General features: G+C 41.4%; 1 protein-coding gene across 5 annotated transcripts in view; it reads right to left on the reverse strand.

Moving 5' to 3' along the window:
- The window catches only part of LOC140466698 (kelch-like protein 29), a 388,797-nt gene that overhangs the window by 108,596 nt on the left and 253,685 nt on the right, over positions 1-26,516 (reverse strand). For 4 of the 5 annotated variants that reach the window (XR_011955268.1, XM_072562189.1, XM_072562178.1 and 1 more), the window contains one exon: positions 26,379-26,456. The exons of the other annotated variant lie outside the window; for it this stretch is intronic. Coding sequence is in view for 3 of the 4 variants with exons in the window: in XM_072562189.1 (XP_072418290.1) it covers positions 26,379-26,456 (78 nt within the window). In the remaining variant the exon portion in view is untranslated. The remainder of the gene's footprint in view (positions 1-26,378; positions 26,457-26,516) is intronic. 5 annotated transcript variants of the gene reach the window in all.

Genomic DNA, 26,516 nt, shown 5'->3' on the forward strand with positions numbered 1-26,516 from the left:
AATCTCTGTGGTGTGGATGTTTTCTTTCTCAATATTATTTTTCTTCTGGCAGCAAGTTCAGAGGATGCCCAGACTTCCAACAACAATTCTATCATTAAGCAGGGAAAACACTCAATCACTCTGAGGTATTCTAATAGACAGCAAACTAGAAAGTAAAACATTGTGGTGCGCTTTTCCCATTGGAGGTGATGTAGGTCTCCCCCCAGTTGTCTCGATGCAACCACCCGCCCTGGGTTAGACTCTCTTCCGTTGGGCAGAAGATATCAAAGTTTGAATACATGTATGAACAGATTCAAGAACAGCTTCTTCCCCGCTGTTGCCAGATTTTTGAACCGACCTCTCAAATGCTGACCTCTCTCTCTGCGCGTTCTCTGTGGCTGTAAGACTGCATTCTGCACTCTGTTCTGCTACCCTGGTGCACTTTGCCTGCAGAGCATGTAAAACAACACTTTTTACTGTATCTAAGTATATGTGACAATAAAAAAAACAAATCAAATCAAAGATAGCAGGCCTGAGGTCAATATTAAGTTCCACCCATCTGTCCATCAAAGTTGTTGCCCATATTTCACTTACTATCTATATTTAGCATGTTTCAATACAAGGACATATTAGAGCTGAATTTCAAGTTTCAAACCCTCCTTTCAACATGCTCCTTTTTCCTGCCTTTAGCAGCATTATGACCTATAGGTGCGCACAAATACCTATGAAAGCTTTTGCTTTTTTTTCAGGAACACAGCTGAATGCTCTTAGCCTCAAAGTTCTCCACTGTCTTTAATTGAACCCCAGGGATTATCTAATCAGGTTCATAGAGGTTAACTGGTCAGGATTTAATTTACTATTTTCTTTCAAAACTTTTATTGAACCGATTTTTCTAATCGACCTGTTCAGAGATTTTATTGCACGTCTCTGGAACAGGTAGGACTTGAACACAGGCCTCTCAGTCCAGTGTTAGTGTTGCTACCGCCACACCACTATAACAGTGGAAGACTTAATGAATACAAGGTGTTTTTCAAGAACACAAGAAACCCAACTGATGAGCAGCAACATGTATCTATTGAGTTCAATTTGCAACTAAGGCTGTGATTTGAACTTATGCTTGTGTGTATATCTATGGAGATACCAAATATTGAAGTCAACATTGTCATCCCAGTGTTTTGTAGAGGTTGTGTCAACACAGATCTCACTAAAAATTAAGCATGGATAATATGTGAACATTTTAATGATTAGAACAACATTTTTCACTGACTTAGCTTTGAATATTACATTGAAAATTGAGTATTTATTTATTCTCTGACTCCTTCACACTTTGTACTTTCTGCTATCTACGATTTTTGAAGTATTGTGATTTCAGGAAGAGCAGTATTTCATTACCTCAATAACAGATTATTATTTTAGCAGTCATCCATCTCCTTTGACAATGGTCTGCACCATGACAATCAATGTTGTCTGATGTGGCTGAGGGGTCTCACTCTGGCATGCTAGGCTCTGTAGCATTTCCTAGATAGTTTATTCCCATGTTATGTGACATGTGAAGATACTTCTACTGTTATCTTTCACGTGCAGTTTCTTCCAGGGTTATAATAATAATGTCTACCTATTGACAGAGAATGGGCAGAGTCTAGATTAGAGTGGTGCAGAAAAGCACAGCGCGTCAGGCAGCATCCGAGGAGCAGGAAAATTGACGTTTCGGGCAAAAGCCCTTCATCAGGAATAGAGGCAGGGAGCCTGTAGAGTGGGGAGATAAATGAGAGGGGGGTGCGGGTGGCGAGAATGTAGCCCCATCCCCTTCTCATTTATCTCCCCACTCTACAGGCACCCTGCCTCTATTCCTGATGAAGGGCTTTTGCCCGAAACATCGATTTTCCTGCTCCTCGGATGCTGCCTGACGCGCTGTGCTTTTCTGCATCACTCTAATCTAGACTCTGGTTTCCAGCATCTGCAGTCATTGTTTTTATCTACAGAATGGGCAGAATTTACTTGAAACTGCCAGAGCAAGCATCTGGGGAGGGTGGGGGAGAGTTATGTGGGAGTGCCCTCAGCATTGGAAAAATGTCCCTAATTAAACTGGAGTTGGGATTGGTCCAACAAGCAGTGGAGTGTCACTCAGAGGTATTTGACACCAATTATACCGGTTGCATTACTAGTCAGTTTCAGACGGCTCTTGTGGTGCAGCGGTAGTGCCCTATCTCTGAGACAGGAGGCCTGGTTTCAAATTCCATCTGCATCAGAGTTGTGTCACAACATCACTAAACGAGTTGATTAAATAATATCCATTACATACATTCTGTACATTTAAGACAAATATATGTAAGTATAATGTACTGTTCTGGTATAAAGGTATACAATGGTTAGCCACTCTCTGTGCACTGGAGTCAGTATGCTGTCTTCAGTCAGACCACCATGTGCATGTGGTATATATTGATATCAGGAGGCAGAGCAACCAGTCTATGTAAGCAGTATTGTTAATAAATGTCAACACATATGTCTCAACAACAAACCAGTCTTCCTGATATATATTACATGAGTGCATTGATAGTGAAACATTCAGAATCTATCATACTGGCAGGGATACTTGACCCAAGAAATTATCTCAAGCCCTGGACCCACCCATGCTCAGTGGTGCCTCATGAAGTTCACAGATACACAAAGACTGCCCAGCAAACACTGTGGCCCCATGGAGGGTGGAGCATGTCCAATGTTAATAGGCACTCAGTGGGTCAAGGGACCAGCTTTGGGAAGAAGTGCACTGAATGTCACCTTTCAGCCCTTGTCTCCTTTTCCCCTGCACCCCCATTCCATTGGTCCATTCTCCTCCACTCATGTATTTTAGTGACACAGCAATGATCCTCAGGCTGATCATTCCTGATGAAGGGCTCCAGCCCAAAATGTCAATTTTCCTGCTCCTCAGATGCTATCTGACCTGCTGTGTTTTTCCAGCAACACACTCTCAACTCTGATCTCCAGCATCTGCAGACCTCACTGTCTCCTAGTTGATTTAACCTTACTGCGAAGCCTCTTTCAAGGATGCTTACCTTGATGAAATCATGATTTGGAGATGCCGGTGTTGGACTGGGGTGTACAAAGTTAAAATTCACACAACACCAGGTTATAGACCAATGGGAGCATCGCTCCGAAAGCTAGTGCTTCCAATTAAACCTGTTGGACTATAACCTGGTGTTGTGTGATTTTTACCTTGATGAAGTTTTCCTCCTCTCTCTACAAAGATCTCAGTGAGTCCCTCTCTCACACTACGCCCCCCCCAAAGTCCTCTCCTCAGGCTGTGCAGCTGAGTGTTATGTGGAGCAGCCACAGCTCCCAATCATGGTGTTAACAATGAGGAACGTTCAGCCTCCAATTGTCCCTGGAGCTGTGAGGCAGCAGAGCTAATCGTTGAGCCACCGTGCTGCCCTTCTCATTGCTAGAAATAAATCTTGGTGAACGCAACGCCCAAATCAAAGATTATTTCCCACTCAATCTTCTTTCCAAGAGTGAAATATATATTTCGAGAATACCATCAAAGGTTAAGATTTTAAAATATACTGGCCCTTCTCTGAAGTTTAGTAGTTCTAAGTCATTGTGAAAAAAAAAATTGAAGGCAAAACTAGTCACTGTACCTTATGTATGGTTAATGTTTATCTAATTTTACAGAAATTTCAGGCACTGTTAATGAGTTTTCCAAGCTTCTTACTAGGTATAGTCTATGGAGAGACACCAATTAGTTTCAATGCTCTCTTCTGACTATGAGAGTGTCATAACAGCTGGAACACAAAACAATCCAATCTGTACAGCTCAGTGAGCAAACCTATATCCAGAACCTCAAACTGAGCTATAAATCTTCTCAAAACTCGTTAACAACCTGTCGCTCATTGAGAGAGATCAGGGGTATCCTTCTGATCACAGTTAAGAACACACTTCAACATATGATTAATTGGTTTTTTTTGTGATTGCACACTCATGAACAGGTTTATAAATCAACAAACTTCATTCATATCATGAATTAACATATTGATCTCAACTGTGTAAGAATGCAGCTTTGCTCCAAATGAACATTGAGTATTGCAGTAAAAGACCACTTATTCCATCTTAGTCTTTAACTTTGCTTTCACAGGATACTTGGTTGTTGAATGGCTATCAGAACCAATAAAATAATTTGTCACACCATTTGCCAATCATGTAAATTGGCATTTGCAAGAAGGTCATCCTCCAAAATTAATGTACTATAATAAACTGCAGCTGTTTCTCCAGAAAGCATGGTGGAATGCAGTATGGCTGGGATCACAGCAGAACAGGAAATGCACACATTTTATATGGGGAAATGGGGTGCAGAAAATCTAAGTCAGTGTCCTGCGTAGTATTTTGGTAATTTCAACACCTACTGATCTCCATTTCAAGACCTCCAGACAGTTGGTCATTTTTTTAAGAAAGTGCTATCACACACGCCTTCACATATTTCTGCTGAGCATCCATTCCCACACTCACAACTCAGTGGAAAATGCAATCCAAAAACACATTAGTTTGGGCACACATAACTATGCTGCTGTGGACTTAGCTGATCCTGCTCCATCAGGTCTTTCTTTACAGGTTTCACGTTATATACATTGACACAATAAACACTGTCTTGCTAAACCAAACCAACTAAGATAAAAGTACATGGTATTTACAGTACAAAAAACATTTTCTGCTGAAAATGGTTTAAAAAGATTTCTAGAAACACCACAACATGATAATCTATCCCGGATACATCAATGACCTGCTGTTGCTCATTGAATGGCTTCCATTTAATTCCAGCAGAAGGGACAGAGTTAACATACATCACTTTCCCTCCCAATTAAATGCCCTTCCTGCCAACAAGTTCAGAACCAGAGAGAGATTACTTTGCCTTATATTACATATTAATACCAAAATGAAAGGAAGTGACAATTATACCAACTTTTTGCCCCCTGAAATTAACAGCAAGGAGACAAATAACCTAAACACCCATCACGAGAGATAATGGAGCTGATAATCCATGAGTAATGACATCTGTTGTTTCTGACTGGTTCTGCTGACAATTTAATTTTACTTTAGGCAACAATAAATTGCAGCAGACATGCTCATTATTTTACAACTGAAGTAATTGGTCGGACCCCAGTTCATCATTTGGGCTGAAAGTGGAATAATCAGCCGTTGATTTTCGGTGGCCAAGCTTATTTCTATAGTACAGAGTTGCACAATAAGTCATTTCATCGGAAAATGATCACGTCCCTGTGCAATATTATTATAACGACAAGTGCATTTTCCTGGGAAAACTGCTTCTATAAGTCCTCTGAGCAGTGGCAATCACAGCCTGATAACCACTTTGCTCCTATTTATTTCCGTGACAACTGAACTGCAAATTCCCGACTGATTGGTGAAGGGTCACTGGGAGAAGTCAGGCCATGCCTCTTTTGATGGCCAAAGCTGACATATTTTTAAAGAGGTCATAGGCTCCCCAATCTTTTCTTTGTAATTGTTGAATTTTCAGCTCTGCTTCACTGTAGAAAATGTGGTTTTCAGAAATAATATCTGGCAATTATTAACTATCATGGAATGGGAACTTCTAAATGAAATGACTTGTAATGTAGGGTTTATCAATCTTCAGATAAACGCTCCAAGACTGAGGGAGGATCTGTGGGTTTACGACTGCATTTGAAAATGCACAAGGTATCCCACTGATGGCATGATCACATCTCCCTCATTCCTTTTCAGACTTCACCCTCCTTCCTCATCTCCCTTCCTCATCCGAGTCTTCAACCCCTCTCTCATTCCCGTTCAGTCTTCACCCCTCTTCCTCACCTCTTTCCCTCATTCCTGACAGTCTTCATCCCCTCCCTCATTCCTGACAGTCTTTACCTCACTCCCTCACCTGCCAACAGTCTGTGCCCCCTCCCTCACTCCCAACACATTTCATCCCCCTCCCTCACCCCTCGACAGTCTTCACACCTCCAACACCTAATGGTGTTCGCCTCCCTCCTTCATTCCTGACAGTCTTCATCCCCTCTCTCACCCCCAGTCTTCACCCTATCACCTCGCTGCCCGTCAGTGTTCAACCCTTCACTCCTTCACCCACCAACAGTCTTCATCCCCCTCCCTCATTCCAGACAATCTTCACCTCCCTCTTGCACCCTGATTGTGGTTTCTCAAATATTCCAGAATGCATTAATATTTGGAAATGAAAGATTGAGGCTCATGGACTGATGACCTGGATTTCCGACTGCCATGATGTTCTTCATGATGTTGAATTTGTCCCAATTCAACATGAATGGATGATTGTTCTACAATGAGACAAGATTCCTGTGGTTCCTCTGAGCAACTCTCTCTGTTGGATGGACTATATACAATTACTGCTGCTACACTGACGACTGAATGACTGTACTCATTTCAATGGTGGCCTGTTGGCCCAAGTGTGGCAACTGTCATGCACACCACATCTATTACAAAGATAGTCTACTGCTCCTGATTAGACTGCCCCTTGTTACAAAGGCTCAACTATGGAGCCAGGCTCTTTCATGGCACAGGCCGTTGAGTCTTCACTTTTCTCTGCAGCAGTTATGATGGTAATATGTCACACTGCAGTGGGATGGTCCAGTATTGGAACAAGGCTGTAGAGAAGTCAGTGTTTGCCTTCAAAAGAGTTCTGATTGCCTGGACTGTCTACTTAACTTCCCCATTGAGTATTCTAGATCTGGTTACATGTTCAACTCAAGGAAATGGTTGCAAACTGGCAGACAGATTTGTTAGCCAACTACATGCAGGATCCCGTGTGTAGCAAACACTTCAGACAAGACCCCGACAAGTGCATCTATGGTGGGATATTTAAACTTTCTACCTCAACCACTGTGAAAAACAGTCAACAACAATGAGGTAAGGCAGTCTGTCAAATAAAGTATTTTTATATAGGTCAGTTCACATTTGTTCCTATGTGTTGGTGGGGAAATTAATAAGGCTGGCATGGACTGAGGATCTGTTCTGTGCTATATGACTCTGTGACTCTCTCTGTTTAGGCTGTGAGTAACACACAAGTTACACAGTTAGCTATGAGGAGCTCAATCTCCTTTGAAATCCCAAAATACTAAGCAGATAATCACACCCTAACTCTGTAGTAATGCAAGTATCCTTGGTCAATTTGGAATGACCAGCTTCTTATCAAACTTCTTATCCAGGAGTTTATCTGTAATGATGAAATGCTCTTGATACTAAAGATTTCATGGTGAACCCACCAGGTGTTTGACGTGACCAAAATTTGACACAATACCAGTCTGTTCTTAATCTTCCTTTTGTTCCAACTGAAATTCAGCAGGTGTCCTGATAATGAATTACATTCAGACTTTCTACTATCTGACATTCTTTATGTTGCAGTACACAATGTTTCATCATGTCTCCTAGACATTGTAGTTTCATGTCTGCAGATTGAACTTCTGTTTAGAGTTATAGAGATGTACAGCACAGAAACAGACCCTTCGATCCAACTCGTTCATGCCGATCAGATATCCTATATTAATCTAGTCCCATTTGCCAGCACTTAGCCCATATCTCTTTAAACCCTTCCTGTTCTTATACTTATCCGGATGCCTTTTAAACGTTATAATTGTATCAACCTCTTGCCACTTCCTCTGGCAACTCACACACCATGCTCTGTGTGAACAAGTTGCCCCTTGGGTCCCTTATAAACTTTTCCCCTCTCACCTTAAACACATGCCCTCTAGTTTTGGACTCTTCCATCCCAGGGAAAAGATCTTGTCTATTTACCCGATCCATGCCCCTCATGATTTTATAAACATCTAGAAGGCCTCCCCTCAGACTCTGATGCTCCAGGGAAAACATCCCCAGCCTGTTCAATCTCTCCCTATAGCTGAAACCCTCCAACCCTGGCAACATCCTTGTAATTTTCAGCTATGGTGTGTACATAGATAGAACAGTGACACTCAACTTTTTCAAGCTTAAAATTAATGGAATCTCAACTTGATGTCCATTCTGTCAAATTCTGTAAAACTGGTAAGATTATCAATTTACCAGAGGCATCCCTCAGGTAACTTTCTTATTGGAGGCATTTAATTCAACATGGGCATATTTTCTAAAGGAAGAAGCAATCATCCTCACTAACCTCCTTTGCAAGAGCAAGCATTTGGCTTTTGGTTACCCTGAAACTGTATTCTACTTGAGCACATCTTCCAGAAGTGATCTATATTTTAAGATGTAGCATTGTTTTGTCAGAGCCAAGTAAGGTTTGTGCTAGTGAGGATTTTTTGTTCCACAGCATTGACATAGACTCCTAGTGTCTGCTGTTTGGCCAACCCTTTCTGTTGGCTTGTCATGTGTGTCTGCGGAGTATCTGTACCTTATTAGGTGGACAGGTTCTCTTGACCTTCTTTGGTAAGGGATGCTCATCTTCCTGGTTTCTGCTTCCATCCCAATTTGGGACACCTTTCTTCAAAGTCAAATCTTCTTTGGGTTGTAATTAATCTGACAGACTCATTGATAATCCCAACAGCATTTCTGCTTCCTGTGAATTCTGTGTTCAAAACTCCACAGTTGCAATTCATTATTAATTTGCAGAGCTCATTAAAGTCATAGTATGTGCATTCTCCAGGATGCTTAACTCTTCTGTGAAACCTTACGCTTTCAAGAATTTTATTTGCCCTCAGGTTGAAGTAATTATCGAAAGCTGTTAGAACTTCTTTAAATCAGTGTTTTCTTGTGTATTTTGATGATGTATACGATCACCAGCTGTCGGAACTATTGAGTCCAACAGTGAATTTATTTATTCAGTTTGATTTTGAAACAGTTCTCCATCTTTATGACTGTTTTCTCCAAGGTGACTAATCTTGTGTTCAGCCTGTGTGTCATTAAATTTTCGTGGCAATATTATTTTGTCTGCCCTTTCTACTGAGCAATAAGCAGCATTCCCTCGCATTTTATTCCCCCTCCGAGTCCCGTCAGCAGCAGTGACTTTCAACTGTGTGCTGATGTCACTCACCAGGCATGGCACGGTAGAAGGGAATGTTGTGATTAGTTAGTCTGATTAGTTTTAAGCTGTTTTAAATTTGTAAGAATCTAAATGCTGATTTACTCTGTTTGACTCAAAGATTTAATGAATATGGAATAGATAAATGCCGATGGCTCTAAAGTTTATAATGTTACATTTAATAAATGGTCTTGTATTAAAGTTCCTTTAAAGAACACAAAACGTCTGAATAGCAACACTGCTGTATTTTGTCTGCAGGTCTTTTGTACATTATTACAGGGATGTTATCTTTTTTTCCTCAATAAAGCCTACAATCATGTTATGGCGATACTCTTGCCTCATCTGCTTACTGGTGATTTATCTGTTATTTTTCTTACCAATATGACAGGGTTTTTTTTAACCTACGGTCTGTTTTTCCAGCATTAGCATCCAAGATGGAGATAGTTGCTACTTCTTCATGGACCAATTAAATGTTTTCCTGTCCTTCAGGGTCCGAAACACAAAATTAAAATAGAATTCTGCAACTGTGGCCTGAACAATCATCCCAAAATTAAGGTTTATGTCATGAATTGCCTGATAATATCAGAGTTTTTAAAATCTTCTCTCTTCAGCCTCTGTATTCAAAATATTTTCAGAAACAGGACCAGGAATAGACTGTTTGGTCATGGAGTCATAGAGATGTACAGCCTGGAAACAGATCCTCCGGTCCAACCCGTCCATGCCGACCAGATATCTCAACCCAATCTAGTCCCACCTACCAGTACCCGGCCCATATCCCTCCAAACCTTTCCTATTCATATACCCATCCAAATGTCTTGTTAAATGTTGCAATTGTACCAGCCTCCACTACTTCTCTGGCAGCTCATTCCGTACATGTACGATCCTCTGTGTGAAAACGTTGCCCCGTAGTTCTCTTTTATATCTTTCCACTCTCACCCTAAACCTATGCCCTCTAATTCTGGACTCCCAGACCACAGGGAAAATACTTTGCCTATTTACCCGATCCATGCCCCTCACAATTTTGTAAACCTCTATAAGGTCACCCCTCAGTCTCCGACGCTCCAGGGAAAACAGCCCCAGCCTGTTCAGCCTCTCCCTGTAGCTCAAATCCTCCAACTCTGGCAACATCCTTGTAAATCTTTTCTGAACCCTTTCAAGTTTCACAACATCTTTCCAATAGGAAGGAGACCAGAATTGCATGCAATTTTCCAACAGTGGCCAAACCAATGTCCTGTACAGCCGCAACATGACCTCCGAACTCCTGTACTCAGTACTCTGACCAATAAAGGAAAGCATACCAAACACCGCCTTCATTATCCTATCTACCTGCGACTCCACTTTCAAGGAGCTATGAACCTGCACTCCAAGGTCTCTTTGTTCAGCAACACTCCCTTACCATTAAGTGTATAAGTCCTGCTAAGATTTGCTTCCCCAAAATGCAGCACCTTGCATTTATCTGAATTAACTCCATCTGCCACTCTCAGTCCATTGGCCCATCTGGTCAAGATCCCATTGCAATCTGAGGTAACCCTCTTCGTTGTCCACGACACCTCCAATTTTGGTGTCATCTGCAAACTTACTAACTGTACCTCTTATGCTTGCAACCAAATCATTTATGTAAATGACAAAAATTAGAGAACCCAGCACCGATCCTTGTGGCACTCCACTGGTCACAGGCCTCCAGATTGAAAAACAACCCTCTACCACCACCCTCTGTCTTCGACCTTTGAGCCAGTTCTGTGTCCAAATGGCTGGTTCTCCCTGTATTCCGTGAGCTCTAACCTCGCTCATCAGGTCCTGTGAGTCTGTTCTATCTTTCAAAAGAATCTTGGCTGGTCTGACATTTCTTATGTCCACTTTCCTGCATTTCTCCCAAGCCTTGATTCCCCTCCTGATCAATAAACTATCTCAGTCTCAAATATGCACAAGCTGACATTTGTTTCACCTGAAATGTACTTTGCATAAATTCTAATATCTGGCCTTGGTTTGGATTAAATTAATTTTCTAGACACTGGAGCTATTTGTTTTGAAGGCTAAGTTTTCTTTTCCAATTACTATCCTTTCCAGTCTGGTCTTTTGTGCCATTATATTACATTGTTCCTCTTGCCCATAGAGATTTCTAACTTTGCTCCAGATTTCTGAACAACTGCTACAGATTCTTCTTCGGTAAGGACTCTCAGTTCCCAGCGTAATGCACTTTTATACTCTCCTCCGAGCCCACACCATTTTCCTTGTAGCTTTTACTAGCTTTGTGGTGAAGGCTTTATTCTGAAGTGCTGTATTTAAACTGCTGTAACACTGAGTGCTGATGCTTGTATCCACCTAAGGAACTGTCTAACCAACTCTATCTTCTTACAGCAGTAACATTCTTAAAGTGGCAGACTCACTTTTATTATGAAACATTTTTCAAGCTTAATGATTTTATTTTCCACTATTGTTACCCTGAACTATGTCGCAACAATCCACACCCCCAATCATGAAGGCACAATGTCTCTATTTCCTCAGGAGGCTAAAGAAATTCAGCATATTCATAAGTACTCTTGCCAATTTTCACAGATGCACCATAGAAAGCATTCTATCTGGGTGCATAAAGGCTCTGCTCAGGACCATAAGAAAGTTGTAAACATAGCCCAAACCATCACACAAGCCATCCTTCCATCCATTGACTCATCTGCACATCTCAATGCCTCAGAAAAGCACCATCATCAAAGACCCCTCCCACCCCAGTTATAATCTCTTCCAACCTCTTCCATCCAGCAGAAGATAGAAAAGCTTAAACACACGTACCAACAGTTCAAGAACAGCTTCTTCCCCACTGTTAATGTTTTCTGAATGGACTTTTCAAATTTCAAATGTAATATTGATCTTGCTTTTTGCGCATTTTCTCTGCAGCCATAACTTTGTATTCCTTGCTCTGTTCTATCACCCTGTGATCTTCGTAAGGGGTATGATCTGCCTGCACTGCTCGCAAAACAAAACACTTTTCACTGTACTGAGGTATACATGACAATAATAAGCCAAATTGAATACTTGATCACCATGTCATATGTTGCAGTACTGACCATTGGTGGATGGTGGTGGGGATAGCTTGCAGCCATCAATTTTCTTTTGAAAATTAAACAGCTCAGACAGCTCTTTATTGGGTAGAAGGACCTTTCAATTTAGTATTGAAAGAGGGTAAAGCATGTTTGAGTTTGTAAAAGAGAGAAGTTTCTTGCCTTTAAAACAAAACATGACCTATTGCATGACTTGATCAGGCTTAAGTTACACTAACCAGCTGGATCTGATGCTAGACAGCAGCTTCTTAATCCAGATGACTGCGTGATAACATCAGAGAGGGGAGGGAGGATAATGCAGCTTCAACACCAACTCTTTCAGAACCACTAATCTTAGAAGAGCAATTTCATTCCACGTTCTAGACTTGGCTCCTGTCAGCCCCCTGTTAATTGAAGTCATCAAACCCTCACTTATTTGTCTCCACAAAGGGACGTATACATATTGAGCTGTTATTCCTTTCTACTGGTAATCACTGGCAACTGTTTTTAATGAGATTCATGCTGTGGCCAGCCAATTAATGCTGCAGTTCATTTATTTATGAGATAAGGTTATCCCTTACATTGACAATTATTCAAACAACAGAAGCAGCACGAGACTGACAGAGCTAAGCGATCCCACATCAACGGATCAGAACTGAGCTCTGCAGTCCTGTCACATCCACTTGTGAATGGTGGTGAACAATGAAACAACTAAATGGAGAAGCCATATTCCTATTCTCAATAGTGAGGATGCCCAGCAAGCAAGCAAAAGCAAATGATGGAAAGAGTTATCGACAGTGCCACCAAGCGACTCTTACACATAACCTGTTCACTGAGGGTCTGTTTGGTCTCCATTTGCTCTTGACTTCATTACATCCTTGGTCCAAACACAGACAGAAGATCTGAAGCCCAGAGGTGCAGTGTAAGTAACTACCTGTGATACCAATACAGCATTTGACAGAGTGTGACATCAAACAGCCCAAGAAAAATTGATCAACCGGACTTGGAAATAACACCCCACTAGTATGGAAAAAAGCGGTTGTGATTGTTGGGAGTCATGTCTCTCAGCCTTATAATGCCATGGCAGGGGTTTCTCAGAGTAGTATCCTAGGTCCAACTTTCTTCAACAATGCTCTTTCCTCTATCTCAACAGAGTGGGAGTGTTCGCTGGCGATTGTATAATATTCAGCACAACTTGTGATTCCTCAGATACTGAGGCAGTCCCTGTCAATACGTGGCAAGACATAGATAGCATTCATGTCTGAGCTGATAAACCACAATTAACTTGTGCCAGGCAATGAGAAACTCCATCATATGAGAATCCCTCTCTCTGGATTTAATGGCAATCCCATCACTGATTCCCCTCTCTCAAAATCCAGTGATTAACACTGATCAAAAGCTGAATCCTGCCAAATGAATGAATACTATGGCTACAAGACTAGTTCAGAGGCTAAGAATTCTGTGGTCAGTAATTCACCTCCTGTTCCGCGTTCCTATATACCATATCCCCCTACACAGAACAAGTGCGATGGAATACTGTCCACTTGGATGGATGGGCATAGCATTACAATAATGGAGAAACATGACACCATCCAAGTCAAAGCAACTCATTTTCAACATCCACACTCATTGCTATTAATGTAGACATGCAGAAGAGTGTACAAGATGGACAGCAGTAACTTACTAAGGCTCCTTTGACAGCACCTTCCAAATCCATGACTTGTCCCTCGAAAGGGACAAGGGCCACTGACACATAGGAACATTATCAGCTGCATATTCTCCTCCATGTCTCACAGCGTCCTGACTTAGAACGGTGTCTGCCTTTAATGTCACTGCATTAAAGTCCTGTAATTCCCTTTCTAACAGTAGTGCAGATGTAACTCCACCAAGGACTGTGGTGGCTTAGGCAGTTAGATCTGAGCAATCAATAGTGTCCTTAGCATGAGGTTGGGGAATGGTGGGGCTTGACAAACACAGAGAAGAGGAGATCATTAAGTACAGGTGGCGCCTCTGCTACAGGGATGGCTCCTCAGTGCGTCATGGAGTCCATAAAACTAAAGAGGCCTGGGTGTCCATCAGACTTTATTTGGTGATCTCCACAAACAGACAGAATTCTTGAAGGGGCAGGATCTGGTTCTTGATTAGCCACTTAGATGGTTCAATTGGGCTACCAGTAAGTGGTTGATTTGCCAATTTTCTTTTAAAGTTGGCAAAATGGCATGGTGGCTTGACAATGTCAGACATTAGCTCCCTAATCGATGCCTTCCCACACCAGTCTTACCATCTCCCCGCCCAGTGCCAAATGACTGATAAAAGTCCAGGGGGCTGTAATCTTTGAGAGCAAAACGTAAGTGAGCATTCTATTTTAACTATGTGAACATTAAACAGATCTGTGAAATTGCAATGCTTGTTTAATTAAAGGTTCCCTTTAATGAAAGTGGTGAGAAAGTGTGTTTCTTACGCCTTTATTTGAAGAAAAAAATTTCATTACTTGTTGTCACCTTTTGGGCAAACAACTGCATTGATTCAGGGTCAGTGATGCACACGGTGATTGAGTGGTTGTCAAGTACTTCCAGTATTCAACAACTGCTTTAAAAAAAATCCTTCCAGAATATTTAAGATATTCCAGCAATAGACCTGGAATGTCATTACCACTGTCATTGCCTCCACCAACAAGGTCACAGATATTACAGAATTTTCAATTTCAGCACTCAAATACATGGACTTCTAACACCTCAGGAAATTGTCTACAAAACAGCATTCCTCACTATGGCAGCTTGTGATTGGGAATTTAATTGCAGACGTACAGTATCAGTCAGAGGATCACATTGAGTGGACAACAGTCACAAGTACAGAATTTAAATGAGGGAACTGAGCAATTCACCAATAAAACTATCTCTGCAAAGGCTGTTAATAAAAGAAGGTTGCAGAAATCATTAAAAAGCAGTCAGAAGTGTCATGAGAGGAATGCACAGCATACACGTACATTAAAAACATAAAAATTAAAAATGAATTTATTCGAAATACTGACAGCCCACATTTCCTTGGGGAGTCCAGCGCAGCCTCAGTGTGACTCCAATAGATCCCTGCCATTTCAGGGGTTCTTCATAAGGGGTGGATTGGGGTACCTCGCCTTTCAAGACTTCACAGGGAGTCCCTAGGGACTTGGCAGCTCTGACCTTGAGATGGATAAGGTGTATTAGTCTAATAGAGTCATAAAGTCATAGACCTGTACAGCATGGAAACAGACCCTGCAGTCCAACCCATCCATGCCAGATATGCTGAATTAATCTAGCCCCATTCGCCATGATTTTGCCCCTATCCCTCTAAACCTTTCCTATTCATATACCCATCCAGATGCCTTTTAAATGTTGCAATTGTACTAGCCTCCACCACTTCTGGCAGCTCATTCCATACATGCACCACCCTCTGTGTGAAAAAGTTGCCCCTTGGGTCCCTTTTAAATCTTTCCTCTCTCACCTTAAACCTATGCCCTCTTCTGGACTTCCCCTTACCTCACCCTGGGATAAAGGCCTTGGTTATTCACCCTTCCATGCCCCTCATGATCTTATGAGGTCACCCCTCAGCCTCTGACACTCCAGGGAAAATAGCTCCAGCCCATTCAACCTCTCCCTATAGCTCAAACTCTCCAACCCTGGCAACATCCTTGTAAATCTTTCCTGAACCCTTTCAAGTTTCACAACATCCTTCCGAGAGCAGGGAGGCCAGAATGGACAGAACAAGGGCCACTAAGGAGTCCAAACAATTGAAAGCTGGAGCCATTTTTAGTTTTGGGTTTTGAGGTCTTCATTAAAAAGGTGGCTGAGGGCAAAGTCCATTGTGTTTTTGGAGTTGGTGGCTGCACAATTCGTCCCCACTTTCCCAAAGGCACAAGCTGCCAAGATTCTGAACTGCACAGGATAAACAGATGCTTGAGGTGCCCACAGCAATACAAAGCAGCCAGCCCCAGCTCCATCAGATGGTCTGTTGCTGGCTCCACAAATTTCAGGAACATGATCTACAGATTTACAACTTGCATGCATTTATATTTGTGCTATTTTGATCACCACACATTTTAACCTTCTATATTCAGTGGAACCATGTAAGGTAGAAAGTGTTTAGTAGAGGTTTTCATTGATATTCAAACATACCAGCTGACATTTACAGTTCAAGCGAAAAACACTGCAGAAAGGTATTGTTGATAGCACTCGATCTGTAAAAGTACATCAAGGATTGAACTGTTGCTTGTATATATAAGGGTGCAATATTTAACTTCTAATTTCTAATTTTAATTTGTTAAAGTTGATTCTTGCAAGGCTATATTTTTCTAAAAAGTTGTACTATGTAAGAGAGCTAATATATAAAACTGGTCTCAGTAAAATTTGATTTTTGAGCTCTAAAAACAGTCAGCACAAGAAAACAACTTTGTCTTTTGCTGAGCTCACAAAATTTTGTTGCAAGCACAAAATCATACTTGTCAAAGGTTTGGTGAAAACAATCTGCGACGTACAGATGAGATGTTTGAGAAAGCCATCAGTACATCTGAGAGCTAGCTTCAGCTGATGTTTATTTCAGCAGCCATTCTTTAAAGATCACGTTCAATAGAACATCATCATTATACAATAACATGCGGCGAAAATACACTCATTTCAGTGTCAGGTGAAGATTGGCAATTGACTGTACAACAATTTTGTTTAATGAGATATAAGTTTCAGATGGCCCATCTTTGACAAATTACAATCTACTCAAAACAAAAAATAATGAGCAGTACAGCACAGGACCTGGCCCTTCGGCCCACCAAGACTGCACTGACACATGATGCCTTTCTAAACTAAAACCTCTTTGCCTCCACACTGTCCATATCCCTGCATTCCCTGCCTATTCATGTGTCTGTCAAGATGCGCTTTTTGTGTTGCTGCTGTTTCCGCCTTCACTTCCTCCTCTGGTAATACCTTCCAGGCACTTATCACCCTTTGTTTAAAAAAACCTGTCTCGCACGTCTCCTTTAAACTTTTCCTCTTTTACCTTACTTATGTCCCCTATTAATTGACATTTCTACCCTGGGAAAAAGACTCCGATTATCCGTTCTATCAATGTCACTCTTCATTTTGCAAACTTTCTCATCTTTCACCATTCAAGGGAAAATAAACCAAGTTTTTCCAATCTCCCTTCATAACTAATACTCTCTAAAGCTGGCAACATCCCTCATAAAGTACTTTTATACCCTCTCTAAAACCTCCAAATCCTTCTGATCATGTGGCACCAGAACTATATGCAATAATCCAAAAGTGGCCTTTCTAAAAACGGCTATACAGCTGTAAGCGGACTTGCCAGTTTTTACGCTCCATGCCCCAACCAATGGAGGCAACTTATCCACTACTCCAAAGGCTAAACAAAGACCTTTCTTTGTTACTGTTCGGCTCAGGCTTGGAGGGCCAAAGGGCCTGCTCCCAGGCTATAAATTTTCTTTGTTTTTTTTGTTGTCTATCAGCTTTGGCAGACAACAAAGATTTGAAATACATTCAAAGGATGATGTTACCACAGTTTCTCAGTTTAAGGTTTAGTTTATGCTGCAGCATATTTTTCTGAATATAAAACAATGCTGTAACTCTGCAGTGTCATAGAGTCACACAGCACGAAAATAGACCTTGTGATCTAACTCCGTGCACAGCCACTTGTTAACAGTTCCACTGTTCGTGTGGAAATGTTTTAAAACTGTCATTGAGTAACTTTGGTATAAAAGGACAGAGGCGTTCACCTGCATTGCTAAATGGTCTCTAACTTTTTGTGACAGAAAACATTTTGCTGAATTTAGAGCAAGCTTTTAACTTCTTCTGTAAACTGACTATATAGGCATGTGGAATAGCTAGTTAAATTAAGCAGCAGCTTTGTGATGTAGTCTTTTTTTAATTAGTGGTTGATGAATTCACTGATAATTGTAAAGATTATAATTAACTGATGCTAATAGTTTACTGGGAGATCAGTGGGGCCACAATGGTTTACACTGGGCTCCAAATGGGCAAGGTTAGAACATCAAGATGTGCAATGTGTTTTAAAATACCATTTAATCAGAAAAAAGCAGTGTATGTTTGAATGCTTAAACAAAAATAACTTTAGGTGGTGATGTCTGTCTGCTGGAGGGTTCTACTTGCTGAACAAACAAGTCTACCAAATCCATTGCGATCAGCAGAATCCGATACAATCTACTGTCCTCGATTCCGGGATTATAATCACACATCTGCATGCTGCGATTATACTCAACATTTCTCCTGCTGAAATAGAACAGGAAACAAAAAAAAAAGTAAAAATTCTATAAATAGGCTGCTATTGCATTTGGGATCATAACTAGTGTCACCATTTATTTGTTGTTATCTGACTTCGAATATGTGACATCAAGGTAGCATTTGACCAAGTGTGGCGTTAAACAGCCTCGGCAAAACTGGAGTCAATGCAAATCAGGTCAGAGTCAAACTGAGCAAAATGGAAGAAGGTGGTACTTGTTGGAAGGCAGTCAACTCAACCACAGGATGTAACTGCAGGAGTTCCTCAGGCTCATATCTAAAGCCCAGCCACTGTCAGCTGCTTCATCAATCACCTTCCCTCCATCATGAGCTCAGAAGTGGCAATTTGCTGAGTCCTTAAATACCGTTGGAAGGCCCAAACCATATTCAGTTTTGAGTTGTTAAGTGGCAAATAACATTCATCCTACACAAGTGCCAGACAATGAAAATCTCCACCAAGATTGCCTCTTCAATGGCATTATCATTGCTGATTCCTCCACTATCAACATCCTGGGGGTTACCAACGATCAGAGTCTGAACTGGAGCAGCCATATTAACACTTGGCTACCAGGACATATTTTTATTGAAACTCCTGGCATTTTGTTTAATAGTTGTTGGCAACCAAATCCATTTCGATTATAGTCCTTCTGAAGTGTTTATTTTATCTTTATAGGTCTCTAATAGCTGCTGAAATTCTGTGGGATACAAGCAACATTATTAATACCAGTCACATCCCAAGAATAAGCTGAAAAAGACATGCAGCCCTTATCCGCCAATGGCCTTAGGAAACATCCTTTGTGCAAGATCCCTGAATTGTTAAGTGTAGGAGACCACTCAGCCCATCACTTCTGCACCAATTCTCTGAACGGGCATCATGGCTTGGTGCTATTCTTCTGACTTTTCCCATAACCTTGCCCAACATTTCTATTCAATTACTCATCTAAAAGCCCTGCTGAATGCCTCAACCCACCACCACCAGACTTCAAGGCTGTGCATTCCAGACTTAAATGACTCACTGTGTGAACAAAATACTCTTAAATTGGATTTAATCCTTTTGCAAAATACTTTCGACTTGTGTCATTTCATTTATGATCCTCTTATGAGGGGAAAATTGTCTCACTATCCACTCTGTCACAGCCCTCATGTTTTTGAAAACTTCTATCAAACCTCCTCTTAATCTTGACTCCAAGTCCCAACTTCTCCAATTTATCTTCAGAACTGAAGATTCACATCAGGGCAGTGTTTCTTGTAAATCTGCATTCTCTCCAATCTCACCTCCTTCCTAAATCTGATACCCAAAACTGTGCACAGTACTCCAGTGGAGGTCGAACTGATATCTTATTCAAGTTGCTACTCTATATCCTGGTTAATAAAGCTGGTATAATGTTTGCTTTATTAATTGCTCACCCTAACTATCCTTTATTGACTTATGTACATACACGCCCTTTTCACTGGGTCTCCAACTACACAGATTCAGTGTACTTCAATTAAATATTCAGTATATAGTTTAGCAGTTCATTTCTGCCTAGAGATTGTTCCTCTTTTCTGTAGGAACAATCAGCCCCAGGTACACATGGGCTGTCCAAACGCTCTAGCACACACCAACAGCACAAAACCCATGCAGTTCAAGTGACTTACTTTCCTTCTACTTCACTAACCTTTGTCCCTTTCTATAACCTTCAGATATTCAACAATTGTCCTGAGTGACCTATTAAAAAGCTTGCAATAAGCTGCTCCCCAATTGCTGGGTGGAATTTAACATTGTTAACTTAGCAAAGTTGGAATTAAGTGTGTCATAAATGATACCACTCAGATTGCTGGCTTGATCAACATAAAAGAAAAACAAACATGGAAATACCTTGAGGATTTCATTATACCGATCATTTTGTTTCCATGTTGCTTATGTCCCTTATATTCCATGAGCTTTACCTTTGCTCTGTTGAGCAGCACTATATGTTCTCCCATAGTGACACTGCTAAAAGCAGAGTGTTAACTTCCATATGTCTGCTGTTGGCATCCAGTTGTACATCACTGCCACGTCTCTCACTCCTCCACAATTGCCAAATTATCAGATTGCTTATCTGACATTCAATACTGGATGAGTAGAAATCTCCTTAAATTCAAGATTGGCAGCAATGAAGCCATTGTTTATGATCATCACTCCAGGCTCTAGAGCCTACCTACTGGCTGTACCCTTGCCCAAGTTACCATTTAGATTAAAGAAGTTAGTTTGCCTGACTCAGTCAAGAGTGTGAAACATGACATATGCAGATTAGAGCTGGTAAGATTAGGTCTATCGCTTTGGGGAAGTCAGTTAGCCTTTTGGATATGGTCTGGGAAATCTGTAGGGGAGATCAAGGATGTTTGGGAGATACAATCTGCCCTTTGGGAGACTTAAAATGTTCTTTAGGATCGTTAAATGTAGATATGAGAGTCCACAAAAGGTGCACAAACTCATTAGAAATGTCAAACTGATTGCAACTAACATACATACCCAACAAAAAGCAACAGAAGTAGGACATTGGTTCACTCAAGTCTACTCCTCCATTTGATAAGAACATCTTTGATCTGTTTGTGTCAAGTTGTACCTTCTCATCACCCTGACAGCATTTGATTCCTTTGTCTAGTAGAAGTCTATCTATCTCTACGTTAGAAATATTCAATGAACCCACATCCACCACCAGAGTGTTTCAAATTTGCAGAGTTACAGAGAAACATTTCCTCTTAGCACTGCCGTGAAAGGGCAACCCCTAACTTTAAAGCAGATTCCCCTAGTCCTGGTCTAACTCACTAAAGTAAACAGCCTTTTTACATTACACTGTGAAAGCGGTTCAGGGTGTTATACATTTTAATTAAGTCATTCGTCACTCTTCTAACTTCCAGTAAAAACAAGCCCAGCCAGTCCAGCCTATTCTCGTAAGACAACCCATTTATTCCAGTTATCAATCTAGTAAACCTCTTTTAAACCATTTGAACCAGTCGCGATCTGCCAAAAGAACTCTCACAACTGCAAAAAAAGCTCTCAGAGCATTTATAAATTCTTATTGTTTGAAGATTTGAAACATTTGTCTGGAGTGTTAAACACAATTATTGCTATTATATCAATACTTCTGTTGACATAAACCTTGGCTATCATGTCATGAGTCGTGTTGCATGACCAATTTCACAACCTTCCATTGTCACAACACAGTTTGATTCACAGCTCTGAAGGGTGATGCACTTCAAAGTGGGGCTAATTCCAATGCTTGTTTTTATAAGGGATTAAAAGCAAATAAATATACTGGGAGGTTTTCTTAAATCAATAAGAGCTATTTTAATGAGTGAATTCTTCAACGGTTACTTAACTTTATTTAGCATATGTCTTGAGATTGCATGAGTTCTCTTTGGGGCTGTAAAGAACCACTCTGTTGAATGGAGGGATTAACTGTTCACTCAAAATCTTCAATTAGATTCTAGGTGGAAGGCCATAGCAATTAGGAACAGCCCTTCAAGCCCACTGCACCATTTGACATGAACATGGCTGATCTTATCCTGGTCTCAACACCACTACTGCCTACTCTCTATAGCCCTTTATCCTGCTTTTCCTCAGAAACATATCTATTTCTTTCTTGAATCTGTTGATTGATGCTGCCTCCACTACACTCTTGGACAGTGAGGTCTACAGATTCACAACCCTCAGAGAGGTCGTTTCTCCTCATCTCAGTTTTGAACCTGCCTCCTCTTGCTCTATATCTATGCCCTCTTGTTCAAGGGGAAACATCTGTTCCACATCCACTTTATCATTCCACTTTTAGCATTTTATGTACCTCAATCTGATCACCCCTCATTCTTCTGAACCCAAGTTAGAGCAAACTCAAGATATTCAACCGTTCCTCATATACCAGCCCTTTCATTCCTGGAATTGACCTTGTGAACCTTCTCTGAATTGCCTTCAGTCCTGCCCCTTCCTTCTTCAAGGAAGGAGACCAAAACTAGACACAATATTCCAATAAGACACGATATTCCAATTTTCAATAATTCCAATATTCACAATGCACATTCTTCCTGTCTTGAATTTAATTAGTCAAAGGCTAGAAGATGATGGAATCTGCAATCAGTACCCTCCCACCCAATTGAATACTGGCCTACCTGCAAACTGCCACTGCAGGACAGAGAGGGGAAGGAACGGGGCAGGTGATACATTAAATTCCAACTTGACAGCGTAGCTTCAAATTGATCTGATGGCTCAAATAACTTTAGATTCATTAGGATGCTGAAGAAGGGTCACTGAACCTGCAAAATAGACTCTGATTTCTCTCCACAGATGCTGCCCGACCTGCTAAGATTTTCTAGCAATCTCTGTTTTTGGTTTGGATTTCCAGCACCAGCAGTTCTTTCAGTTTTTTAGATTCACCTACCTCAGAATAACATACTGCTGACACCTCAGTTGACTTCAAGTGTGAAGCACTCGAACCAATGCTTTAGATATAGATAGGGATGGAGTGGTGGTGGTGGTGGTGGGGGACGATGTTTCAGTTTGGAAACTTGGATGTTTGTCTTCCTCTCCACATTGTGGCACAGTAGAAAACCTTTGTCATTAATAGGTTTCTGCGCTATGTCCTGCTTAATAGACATGGTCTGGAGTCAGGTCAGGTGGGTTTAAGAGCGGATAGATCCAATCCTTAATACCAGAGAGAGTGGTAGGTGCAATCCTCCTGCCTTGAGGTCTTTATAGGCGGGTGGTTTAAGGTGAAGGAGGGAGATTGGGAAGCCCTGAGGGAGGGGCACTTTAGCTCCTCCTGGTTTACAAGCCTTTCAATAAAGACAACTTCTTCTCCCCAAGCTAACCCCTGCTTCAATTAAGCTGCCACATTTCCTGAGCTTTAGGAAACCCGGGCCCATTAGTGTGAAACCTGCATAGCGAGTGAAATAGCAGGCAACAGGCTAATTAAAATATTTAAATGGCTAACATACCTCCTGGCAGCAGACTGGCTGCACACCCTTGCTCCTCATCTAATGGATATTGGAGATGGGGAAAAGGGATTCAAGGTGGGTTTTCAGATTTTTAAACTAATTGACATTATCCTGACCCTAATCAACTCAATTTTGGCTAAAATTCAGCTCATGATGCCTGTTCTGGCTTGAAGAAAGTAATTCAAAATGAAACTCTCTGCCACACCTTCCTCTATAATTAATTATGCCACTTTCCCTTAAAAACATTACAATATTCTTAGACTTAACCACATCCTTTCAAAATTTTCCATGCACACAGATCTCTCTTATGTAAAGAAATTCCTTGCTCTTTTCTTCATTCTCATTGTTAATTTTAAATTGCTGAGAGGTATGGGGAGGTAGGGAGTGTTCAGGAACTCTGGAGATGGTTGAAGAAATGAGCAGTTTGCATTGTTATTAGGGGCTGAGCCTCACCATCAGAAGTGAAGCTGACTAAATGCAGAGCCCAGAGTTATAAAAAGCCTAAAATAAGTACCCCCTGGGACTCCACAAGGAAAGGCATTCATTTAGCAATTGTGAGATAAGCACAGAGTCATGAGTTGAAAAATATGGTGCTGGAAAAACACAGCAGGGCTTATGCCCTGAAGAAGGGCTTATGCCCGAAATGTCGATTCTCCTGCTCCTTGGATGCTGCCTGGCCCACTGTGTTTTTCCAGCACCACATTTTTCAACTCTGGTCTCCAGCATCTGCAGTCCTCACTTTCTCCAAGCACAGTCATGTCCACTACACATCTGAATTGTGCAAAAAAGATTCCCTGCTCATGTGACCCTCGGCTTGTGTATTTCAATTAGGATAACTGAAATCATTCATAGATATGTCATCACTGAGCCGGTCCACTTTACCCAGCTCATCATATACACCAAGGAGCGTTTAATACTCTCCGTCATGGTGCGTTTGGCAGTGAGAGGGTTTTTAATCTGGCAGGAGGAATGGAAAGTGGGAACCATGCCACCTTTCCACCTTCACCTCACTTCGGTCTGTGGCAGGAAAGCCATCCAACTGTAGGCCACAGATGGCCTTGTGCCCCTTCCACTAATTGGTGCCCACTTCAGTATCTCATCCCACCTTTTTTAGATTAGATTAGATTACTTACAGCGTGGAAACAGGCCCTTCGGCCCAACAAGTCCACACCGACCTGCCGAAGCGCACCCACCCACACCCATTCCCCTACATTTACCCCTTCACCTAACATGACAGGCAATTTAGCATAGCCAATTCACCTGACCTGCACATCTTTGGACTGTGGGAGGAAACCGGAGCACCCGGAGGAAACATGAGGAGAATGTGCAAACTCCACACAGTCAGTCGCCTGAGGCGGGAATTGAACCCGGATCTCTGGTGCTGTGAGGCAGCAGTGCTAACCACTGTGCTACTGTGCTGCCCACAATTTAATCAATGGCAGAAATGTGACTTCCTGAAGAGTAAAAATGTTGTCAAGCTGCGAGGGAGGCCCTTCATTCAAGTTAACTTCCAAATGGTCATCAACATATAAGTGTCTTGTTTTGTTTTCACTAACCTAGACACTGATACAATCAACTTTTTCTTGTCATTTGCCAAGAACATCATACTCTGAATATTCCCAGGATTTCATCATGGCAGTAGAAGAAGTAATATTTTAAAAGTCTATAATGGACAAATAGCCAAAGTAGTTACAACTCCTCTATATGGGACTTTTAAATGATTGTCACAGCTGTTGGCAACATTAGAAAAAGGGATCAGAAACAGACTTGGAGTTTACACCCGATAATCACAGAACACAAACGATTTACAAGGATGTTCCCAGGATTGGAGAGTTTGAGCTACAGGGAGAGGCTGAATCGGCTGGGACTGTTTTCCCTGGAGTGTCGGAGGTTCAGGGTGACCTTATAGAAGTTTATAAAATCATGAGGGACATAGATAGGGTGAATAGACAAGGATTTTTCCCTGGAGTGGGGGAGTCAAAAGCTAGAGGGCATAGGTTTAGGGTGAGAGGGGAAAGATTTAAAAGGGACCTAAGGGACAACTTTTTATGCGGAAGGTTTATGGATCGAGCTACCAGAGGAAGTGGTGGAGGGTGGTACAATTACAACATTTATTAGGCATCTAGGATGGGTATATGAATAGAAAGAGCTTGGACGAGTTGGACTGAAGGGTCTGTTTCCGTGCATCTCTAGGACTTTAACTGGTTGAGTTTGAGTAAAGAAGCTACCATAAAGGATTGATGCAGGACTATATTACCTTCTTAGCAGAGTTCAGAGCAGCTTTTGTATTAAGAAATAATGATATTGTGCAAAGGGAAATGCTGACTAAATTCATTTCACATACGGAAATAAATTGGACATATGTATATTATGTGTGACCCTGTAGATCACAGTGATGGCTTAGCTAGGGCTTAATTGCATTGTTGTGCCCTATCCCAGATTAACAGTTTTACAGCTGGATAAAGATTAAGCTCTAAATTTCTGAAATACTTTGCTCTGTTTAAGCTTGAAATGCTCATTAACATAGTCACGGTTCACTTTGCAAGAATCCAAATGTTATTCCCTCCAACACAGCATTGCAGCAAAACTCTACGCATGGACTTCACAACTTCTCACCTGGAATAACCAGGAAAGAAAAAGGGAAGGGCAGTAGCAGGTGAATGATGCATGGAGTGATTCAAGATTAGTTTGGGAACTACTAGGAAGATTTTTTGTCGCTTGAATGCAACAGTTAGCTGTGGCTGGAATAATTAAGAACACATGGAGATACAAAGCATTCAAAACACCTATGTAGGTGAGTGCAAGAAGATGGAGTTGAATAATTGCTCAAACATAATGGGACAGAAATTATTTCTTTTTTTTTTGAGTTTCATTCAATCTTTGCTGAGGACATTGTGCTGACAGCTATTGTAGCAACTCCAGGGCAAAGGAGAAGAATCATTGGGTCTGAGGTAGCAAGTTATGCTGATGAGAATTGGGCCACAGAACTTACTTATCAACCCTTTAAGGCCATGTTACCATGCAGTGAAGAGTGGTGTTCATGGCCAATCACTGGAAGTGCCCAGCATAAGCCAATTTGCTGGAGACTCAGTCCCCTCGAGCCCTGATCAGCTAAAGACACCTCACCTGCTTGAAGTTCTTCTGTGGTGTGAAGTCTGGGCTGAGCCTGGTCCACGTTGCTGACAGGGGACTCACGTCGCTCACCTCCAGAGATTTTCCAGGGCAAAGTCAAAAGACACAAATTACTCAGAGTTACTTTGTAAA

This window comes from Chiloscyllium punctatum, chromosome 3, assembly GCF_047496795.1.
Source record: "Chiloscyllium punctatum isolate Juve2018m chromosome 3, sChiPun1.3, whole genome shotgun sequence".
NCBI classification, from domain to species: domain Eukaryota; kingdom Metazoa; phylum Chordata; class Chondrichthyes; order Orectolobiformes; family Hemiscylliidae; genus Chiloscyllium; species Chiloscyllium punctatum.